General features: G+C 43.8%; 1 protein-coding gene across 1 annotated transcript; it reads right to left on the reverse strand.

The window, feature by feature from the left end:
• Positions 1-1,140: 1,140 nt before the first annotated feature.
• Positions 1,141-3,438, reverse strand: LOC121079402 (heat shock transcription factor, Y-linked-like). The gene is made up of 2 exons (XM_040576598.1): positions 2,439-3,438; positions 1,141-1,971 (listed from the first exon to the last, which is right to left on the reverse strand). Exons 1-2 carry the CDS (start codon positions 3,093-3,095, stop codon positions 1,294-1,296), a joined length of 1,335 nt encoding a protein of 444 aa, XP_040432532.1. The 5' UTR covers positions 3,096-3,438; the 3' UTR covers positions 1,141-1,293.
• Between the last annotated feature and the right edge of the window lie 6,100 nt (positions 3,439-9,538).

Raw genomic sequence — 9,538 nt, forward strand, 5'->3', positions numbered from 1 at the left:
CCCTCAGCCTGTCTTCACAGGAGAGGTGCTCCAGCCCCTTGATCCATCCTTGGGGCCCTGCTCTGGACTCATTGTAATACTTCTGTGTCCTTCTTGTGCTGGGAGCCCCAGGGCTGAATGCGGAGATCCAGGTGGGATCTCACGAGAGCAGAGCAGAGGGGAGAATCACCTCCCTCGCCCTGCCGGCCACCCTGCTTTTGATGCAGCCCAGGATACAGTTGGCTTTCTGTGCCTTAAGCACACATTGCTGGCTCATGTTGAGCTTCTCATCAACCAACACCCCCAGGGCCTTCTCCTCAGGGCTGCCCTCAGTCCATTCTCCACCCAGTCCATATTTGTGCTTGGGAGTGCCCTGGCCCAGGTGCAGGACCTTGCACTTGGCCTTGTTGAACTCCATGAGGTTCTCACAGGCCCAGCTCTTGAGCCAGGTTCCCCTGGCCGGCATCCCTTCCCTCCAGTGTGTCGACCACACCACACAACTTGGTGTCGTCAGAAAACTTACTGCGGGTGCACTTGATCCCACTGTCTATGACACTGTCAAAGATGTTAAAAAGCACTGGTCCCAATATTGGCCCCTGAGGAACACCGCTCAGTACTGTTACATCGACTGCAATTCTTTGAGTGCAACCATCCAGCCAATTCCTTACCCAGCAAGTGGTCCAACATTTCTATAAACATAAATATTTTAAATATATATATTTTCATCATTTCTGAACTCTGTTCTCTTGCTTTTCAGGGATGCCTCTCCAAAGCACTTGATTTCTCAGCACCCTCATGAATGTTAGCTCAGAAATTACAGCACAGGTTGTTACCGCCTGGCAATGTAGAGTGTTACCCTTGTGAGCATTCATCCTACTACGAAGGTGACGTTCCCTGTCTGAGTCTTCTATAATTAAAATGCTGTTATTTAGACTTTCTCAACTTGCCCTCAGAAGTCATCATTAGGAAGAGCATCCTCGGTGCATGCAGCATGCCGACATTACCCAGTCTTTTACTCTCTATGTCTAAGTACCTGGAGCTTGACTGTTAGAGAAAACCATTACGTTGATGTGAGAACAGTTGCTTCTCCTTCCTTCTGAGAAATGAACTACAAACTCAATCTGAGATTACACCATAAAAATGTATATAGGAATAATAATAAAAAGACACAGGAGAACTGTAAAAGGTTTATTACGCAAACAATTATTTTCAAAACAATCAGCCTATGAACTATGAATAACTAGGAACAACTAGGAACAACTAGGAACCTGTAACTGGGTGCCGCTCTCCCCACTGTCTCCAATGGGTCCTGCACTAGGGTTCCAGCCCATCGCCTGCAGCTGCCTTGTTTGGGCTGCAGGTGCAAGTTGGGCAGTGTGGGGCTGCTGAGGGCTGCCAGTCGGCTGGATTCGGCATGGCCGTGGCGGAGGCTGCTGCCGGCTCAGGAATTGCAAATGGACGGAAGGGAGGTATGGCGGCCCAGGGAAACCGTGGAGCTGGCGCGTTTTGGTGCGTAGGTGCCGAGCCGGCTCCCATGAGAGGCAGAAAGTAGTACCGTGTGGGAGTAGGAGAGGCAGATGGGCTCTGGCTGCTGCGTGGTGGCAGCTGGGAGGAGGCTGGAGGCTGTTGCTTGTCCCTGCCTGCTGCGTCTGCAGCGGGGCCTGGCAGGGAGGGAGCATCCGCGCACGAGGCTGGATGGGCACCGCTAGCCTGGGGGGTGGCTTTTGCCTGGCGCTTTGGGAGTGGGGACCCTGTGGGGGCTGCTGTCTGCGTGTCTTCTGCTGGAGCTGCTGCCATCACGTCCTTCTCCTGCCCGGCATCTGCTCCCCACCCATGCTGGATGCCTGGGCTGCTGCCGGGGCAGTTTCCATACAGATCCGCCTGCGTTGCAGGGGCAGCCGTGGCTTTCCTCTTCAGGGCAGCACGGCGCTTGCAGTTGACGAGCAGGTGGGGAGAATCTCTCTTGAAGTTGGGGTTGTGGTAGAGGAGTAACTAAAAAATGCAAAGGAGGAAAGTTAGTTGCTAACATTTTCCAAAAACAATAAAAAATAATTGATCAAGAAACCCAGATACCATAACTTTTCAGATGCTTCTGGGTAGAATTAACATGTAGGTAACACTACACTGCTAATATGCATCCCACAGTTGAAAAAAGAATTCAGATGTGGCACAGCAAGATTTCTTGCGAATATATTAAACTGAGTAGACTCATCATAGCCTGATTTATTTATCTTTCCATTCCATGAATTTAAACTCATTGAGTATAGCCCAAATATATTGTATCCACATTTCTACCACTCATCAACGCCACCTGAAAAATACCTCCCCACCAGCCTGAGAAAGACATTAAATTTAGAACATTTACTGTCATCCTCATCTCCTATATTGCCAAGGCCTACACCCGTATCTCCCACTAGAATATTGTGAGTGTTGGTTCGTGTGTGGAGCAAGTGATGTACCTTCCTGTGAGCAGAAAATGCATCTTCTTCTGCCAGGAATTCAGGAAGTGAGGCAGATCTTTGGAAGTCCTGTTGCATTTTGGTGAATCCGTACAGGTTAAGCTGACGAATGAAACTTTTCATGCTCTCAGTCTCAAAAATTTTCTGAGGCCCGGTCCTTCCCAGCACTTCCACTTTAAATATTTCCTCATCAATCACAATACAGCTTCCGCAGCGACCCCACCAAATGGTCTTAAACTCGTTGCTTTCAACTAGTTGCCACAGTTTCTTTGGGAAACTGAGGAAGGAGAAGACATTGGCTTTGACAGCGCTCTCCTCGGAAGAACTACAGGGTTTGCTCTCACAGTTATCAGTGGAAGCTGGGCAATCCTTTTCTTCCTTTATTGATGCTGCAGCACCATCACAAGCTGTTCCTCTATCCTGTCCCAGAGGCTCAGCAGAAGGGGACTCTGAGGATTCAACCAGCTTGTCTGGAGCAGAAACAGGTGAAGTTTCTGCTGGAAGCGGCTCCCTTTTAATTTCTTTTGTCTCATTTTCACTGAAGTTTCCGCCTGAAGCCATTTCAGTGGCCGGCTTAGTCTTCGTCCTGCCAGTCAGCAAGTGAGACCCAGCTGGTCTGCCTGGGCGTTCTGGTGGGAGATGCTTGAGCATCACCATGACACCCACACGTCGTCAGAGTGACATCACAGTGGAACAGCCAGATGTTGCTGTCCAGCACTTGTTGCTGGTGCTGTACCGCGGGTGTTTCGACTCAAAAGAAGCACATAAAGCTGTGTTTAAAGGGGATCACTTCTTACCTAGACCTTGCTTCCCCTTCCCTGTGTGATAGCTCTCTTCTGGCCTCCTTGATGTCCCTCTGCGTTTTCCATCTGGGGAGGGAAATCAGTTTCCCAAGCAATGTTAACTAAAGAATGTAGCAATCTCTTCCTAGTTTGCTGCCACTTCCTGTAAATGCTCTGTGATTTCCATAGCACTGCTTTTGCAAGGGAGTAGCTATGTACCCAGGTGAGGCTCCTTAAGGCCAGCAGTCTCCCAGAGGCTGCTCTGCAGGTCCAACCAGAATAAAACCTATATAGATTTTGCTAATGACATAAAACGGTAGATGTACAACCCCTTGTTTCTTTGATTTGGTTCCTATGCTTTGATTCGATATTTTAGAAATTTAGGAAGCAACTCAACAAAATCAGTGATGTTCTCCAAGCCTTTTAAATCACACCCCTCTCTACAGGGTCAAGCGGGTTTCTTTTTGCAAAGGAAAGGTTCGATGTGGAGGTAGTGTCTGGATGCAGGACTGGAATGCATACTAAGTTTGCAGATTATACTAAATATGAGGCGATGTTAACTCCCTTGAGTATAGACAGGCCTTGTGGGGAGATCTTGACAAGTTAGAGTGCCGGGCAATCACTGCTGTACGAAATTTAACAGGAATAAGTGATGGATTCTTCACCTAGGTGGGGGCAACATTGCCTATACATACAGAGTGGGGGATGAGCAGCCCTGCAGAAAGGGATCTGGGCATTGTGGTCAGTGGCAAGTTGAATATATATCAGCAGTGTACCCTGCAGCCAGGAGGGCCACCCGTACCCCGGGGTGCATCAGGCAAAGCATTCCTAGCCAGTTGAGGGAAAGGATTGTCCTGCTCTGCTCTGCACTGATGTGGCTTCACCTCAAGCACTGTGTGCAGTTTTGGGTGCCACAAAATAAGAAGTACACAGAGCTATTAGAGAGTGTCCAAAGGAAACTACGAAAATGGTAAAAGGTCTGGAGGGCAAGACATATGAGGAGCGGCTGAGGTCCCTCGGTTTGCTCAGCCCAGAGCACAGCAGGCTGAGGGGGGGCCTCGTGGCAGCCGGCAGCTCCCTCACGAGGGGAGCGGAAGGGCAGGCGCTGAGCTCTGCTGTCTGGGGACAGCGACAGGACCTGAGGGAACGGCATGGAGCTGGGACAGGGGAGCGTCAGGCTTGGAGTTAGGGAAAGGTTCTGCGCCCAGAGGGTGGTCGGGCACTGGGAGAGGCTCCCCAGGGCACTGATCACGGCACCGAGTCTGAAGGAGTTCAAGGAGTGTTTGGACAACGCTCTCAGACACATGGTCTGGATTTTGGGTGGGCCTGTATGGAGCAAAGAATTGGACTTGATGATTCTTGTGGGTTGCTTCCAACTCAGGATATTCTGTGATGTTATGATTATATACAGGAAGTGTAGCTTGTGTCATGTTGGAACTACAGCAAAAAGCAAAGACAGCTCATGCAGGCCCACAGTTGCAACATTGCATGGTGCTTGCTATTAGGTCAACTCTTCTTGAATTAAATAAGCAACCTGGGGGTGAAAACCCCTTTTCTTACTCAGCACTTCAGCAGTCCAGTTTACTTCAGTTTAGGCATTTTCCTAAGTGCTGCTTTTTTTTGGAGAAGAAAATTTATTCAGTGTTTGTTTCTACTTATAATATTGCAGGTTCCTAAAGGAAGTTGCTGCTGGTCAATGATTTCACACTCCAGGTCCATTATTTTGAAGGACAATGGCTAAAAAGGCAGTCCCATGTCTGCCTGCTTCTTTCACCTCTGCATTCCCCTTCTCCTCCACTCAAATCCTCTCTTGCCAAATTTTTGATCACCCAAGCAGTGAAGCAAATTAGAGAACTGATCTGCACTAAAACTAACCCCAATAGAGCTTGGCCATCTTTCAGCTTTCCTGCTCACTTACATAGGTGTGCAAAATCTTGGGCTGGCACGAGGAGACCTGAAGGGAAACAGGGCAGAGTCTCTCTGTGGCAGTGCTGCTTTACCCTATCTTCAGTTATTTCAGGAACTGCCCTGTTGGTACAATGCCTTCAGTGAAGCTTATAGTGATTCCTTTTTTTTCCTTTTTTTTTTTTAAAGCTAGAATACCACTAAAGCTAGAATATATATGTATGTGCTATACGTATGTGCATTATTATGAATATATACATACATATATTAATTTGTATTAAACTGTCACTGAAGCATCTCTTCTGTTATAATCAGGAGTTACTTGGGACTCGATGCCTAAGCATGACTTTGACTTGGCCTTGATCTTTTTTTAGCTATTCATATACACCATTTATATTCTGCACAGATATTGCCATGCTAAAGGACCATCCAAAGGTCAGAGGGTTGGCCATTGGCAGTTGGCTGTCCTTTCATCAGCCAAAATCTATTACTGTACACATGGAAATCCCCAGCTTGTCTATGGGCACATGTTTGTCAAATTCTGGGATGGTAAAATTTAACAAGGTCTTGGGAAGTTTGTACAAAGGACAGAATGTTAAAGGGCTTAATTTCTATTTACTTATTCAGCAGTGGGAACATAAACAATTGGAAAAATAAGGAATAGAAAAGTATTTGGTGAAACTGTGAGTGTAACTAATATCTGATTGTGTTTGTCAAACAACATTGATGTTTGGCCAATGAAAAAATGTGGGTGCCATGTTGAGGGAAGCCTGAGGACCATACCTAGTTTGCAGAGAATCATGCTTATACCTGACAAACGGAAGTGTGAACCACATAGGGCTGAGCAATCAGGACGAAAATTATTCTGTATGTAACAACAGCAGTAGTTACTTCAGCTTTTCTCAGATTGTGCTTATCTCACCTGTCACAGAGTGAAAAGGAGCACTCTAATAAACTATGAATACTTCTTAGGCCATTAGTGCACAGCTCCTGGGCTAAGCGCTGCTAGCATCCTGGGCTTATCTCACTTGTTGGAGCAAGCTAGACAGGAAAGCAAAATCTTCTTACCATTTGTGTATTCTTACCCCAGTATATGAGCTTTCAGCTAATAGCTAAAGACTTCTGCAGAAATAATACACAAAAGAAGTCATGAAGAGTAAATGAAATCACAACTGTTTGTAGACTTGTAGAAGCAAGTTACTATTACACCTGATCTGCATTTCTTTCAGCTCTGCAGACACAAAGTAGAAAAAATGTAGAGGTAGGATTCTGAGATCAAGACCAGAACTTACATTTGCTGGTGCTTGGACCACAGAAGTCTGTAATCTTTCTTCATTGTGTCATGCCTTGACCAACCTGGAATTTTCTAAGGATGGTCTAAAACAGTACTAGATCTTTAGAACAAGGACAGAGTTTTTTTCCAATTTTTTTATACTTTGTTTCTCTACCCAAACAATTTTAAAGACCTTGTCCAAGTAACTGCAAATTTTGTTTCTTGTATTGTCCCCATTCTTATTTGGGGATTAATCTTAGGTTTCTTGACTATACATCATCCAAATATACCCATTTAGAAATCCATAAATTCTCCAGAACTCAGGTCAATGGAAGACTTCTTGCCCAGTTATCTCTAAACCATGGAATCATAGAATAGCTTCAATTGCAAGGAACCTGTCCCTCACAGGACATGCTTTCCAGCCCTTCTACCAGCTTTGTTGCCCTCCTCTGGATACTTTCAAGGAACTTAACATCCTTTTTATATTGTGGAGCCCAGAATGGCACAGAGTATTCAAGGTGAGGCTACACCAACACTAAATATAGCGGGAGAATCGCCCCTTTTGACCGGCTGGCTGTGCTGTGTTTAACACACCCCAAAATGCAATTTGCCCTCCTGGCTGCCAGGGCTCACTGTTGGCTCACACTGAGCCAGCTGTCGACCAGCACCCCCAGGTCCTTTTCTGCTGAGCCTCTCCCCAGCCACTCCTCTCCCAGGCTGTGCCTGTGGCCAGTGCTTCTCCGTCCCAGGTGCAGCTCCTGGCATTTGCCTTTCTGGAACTTCATAAGGTTGCCAATTGTCCAGTGCTTCAATCTATCTAAAAGAAAAGTAATAGTCCACAAAATTAATGTTCTGGTGGTTTACTTAACAAGAAAATCTCCCTAGTGTACATCTGATCAGCAGTAACCAGTGTTTGTACTGTGTTGTGACAATATGTAAAGCTACCAAAACACTGAATTCCTTTTTTCACATGGATTTGTGTGTATTTATTAAACATTTGGTCTCTGGAAGCTTTGTGTACTACACAATGAATGGGTGACATGAGAACTAGAGAACTAGGCTTAGGGAAGCAAAAGGATGTTACTGGACATTGAAGTTCCAAGGCAAAGGTGGCAAAAACACATCCCCAACTCAGCAGTGTCAGTAGTTTTCCGTGTTGGCTATCATTCAGATTTAGTTCTGAATCCTCTTTTGGGGTTAAGGTTCTTGAAACAGTAATCAAGCAGTAAAGAAATCTCTGCTTTTTTTTTTTTTTTTTTTTTTTTTGCTTTTGAAGGATAATTGTCACTTCTTTTCATCCCCGATATTGCATATGCTACCAACTCTTGATTTTATCTGTGATGCATTTGAGCTTCTTCCTTTCTATCATTTATTCATTTTTAAATGTAATACAGTGAAATGAATGTCTAAATGTTTGTTATGAATCTTTATGGTCTAGGTTCTGAATTCTATGGACTAAAATTTGGGCATCAGTAAGCCACATGTGAGATTCACAACAGATTCTCTGTTAATCATTCTCTTGTGTAAAAATGGTCCAAAACATATGTTAAAGCTTCACACTGGTTATTTTGATCCACTAACAGATGTCCTTGTTGTCAGCCAACTGGCAAAGAAACAACAGAAGACTTTAAACCAGTGCTTGAAGTAAGACAATATATGGCAGCAAGCCATACTACCGCTTTCTCTCTTACTTTGAACATCAGCATGCCATGGATTTAGGAGGAAGTCATCTTTCCAAACACCTGCAGAAGGTCTGAGAAAGCAGTTGGCTTGTTTGATCACTTACAAAGGCTTTTGGTAGGTTGGCCCAGAAGACACCATCTTCACAGAAGGGAGTGGTGGAAGGCAGAGTCTACAGGACTCCAAACCACGGTGCTACTTTTTTGCTTCATTTAAATTTCATTTTCTTTGTAAATAAAAGAAGACATTTGACAACTAAGGGTTCAGCAAGGAATCTGTGGAAAAGATGGAAAACATAGTATTCATTCAGCAGTATGTGATTCCATCTACAATGCTTTTGAAGACACAAGTGTAACTTCTTTTGCTCTCACAGACAGCCTGATGTCTGCTTTTCAAGCCTTCAGAGTCCTGAAGTTTGATCTCTCACACTTAATGGGGTACTTCATTATGTTTCCATGTCTCCAGTCCTCTATGATATGGTCTAACCAGCAATTTCTCTTCAGTCTTGAATTCCCATTATCACTGGCATGTACAGAAGAACTATGACAGAAAATGTGCTGTTCTGATGAGACTTACGAAACATTATGAATTTGAGAGCTAATAATTGATTTTACATACTGGAATCACAGCCCAAACAAAAACAGTAAAACACAGAGTGTATGTTTTTTCAGGATGCCAAGTACAGCATTTTTTCTGTAAAAACAAATAAAAATAAATTATTGTGCTTTATCACTAGATGCCTGTGCTAAAGGATTCCAGATAAATACTTTCAATATTTCTCCCTTAAATCCATTAAAGAATGACTCCTTTGTCATCATACAGTCTCATAGAAGCTTACTGCTTAAAATTTTTGTGTGTTTCTTGGTTTTAAGAGAAGTAAATGAGTTTATGGTGAAAACTGTGAGTGGCAATGTGAAGATGAATAGCAAAAACCTAGTAATATTTGAATATTCAGAATGTTAAAAAAGGATTCTTCTCAGCAAGTGAAATTAGACAATCTTTTTAAAAAAATCAGTATTTTGTAATTGCTATGGCAATAATGACATAATTTGTCTAGTAAATATGGTTTTAAGATAACAAATACATGAAGCAAGTTTCTTTTTCTTACTCTTTTGCATTTTTAAAATTCAAAAACAGTCTGTCACGTCTATATGCCATATTTTTTGTAACTCTTTAAAGTAATGTTTTAAAATTGCAATCTCATCAACCACGAAGCTGTGGTAATGGAAATGGTCTGGTACTACTAAAGAACACTCTTGTACTGGATTTAACATTTCAAGAAATGTGGACTCTATTGAGAGCTGGTTTTACTCATTTTAAACCAGTGTCATTTTATTTATGGCTGTAAAACTGTAGGAGCCAAAAGAATAGAACAGGAGTAATTTTCATTTTATGTATTTCAATAGCAATTTTTTAGTTTTGCACTATGTTTGAAGGCATAATGCTCAAATGGTAGACAG

The sequence above is a fragment of the Cygnus olor genome, chromosome 1 (assembly GCF_009769625.2).
Source record: "Cygnus olor isolate bCygOlo1 chromosome 1, bCygOlo1.pri.v2, whole genome shotgun sequence".
Lineage (NCBI taxonomy): Eukaryota > Metazoa > Chordata > Aves > Anseriformes > Anatidae > Cygnus > Cygnus olor.

Excerpts from the sequence above, each read along its gene's own strand:
- LOC121079402 (XM_040576598.1), bottom strand. The coding sequence starts at position 3,095 with ATGGTGATGCTCAAGCATCTCCCACCAGAACGCCCAGGCAGACCAGCT. Across the intron at positions 1,972-2,438 it reads CATTTTCTGCTCACAGGAAG|TTACTCCTCTACCACAACCC; the intron begins GTACATCACTTG and ends TGCATTTTTTAG.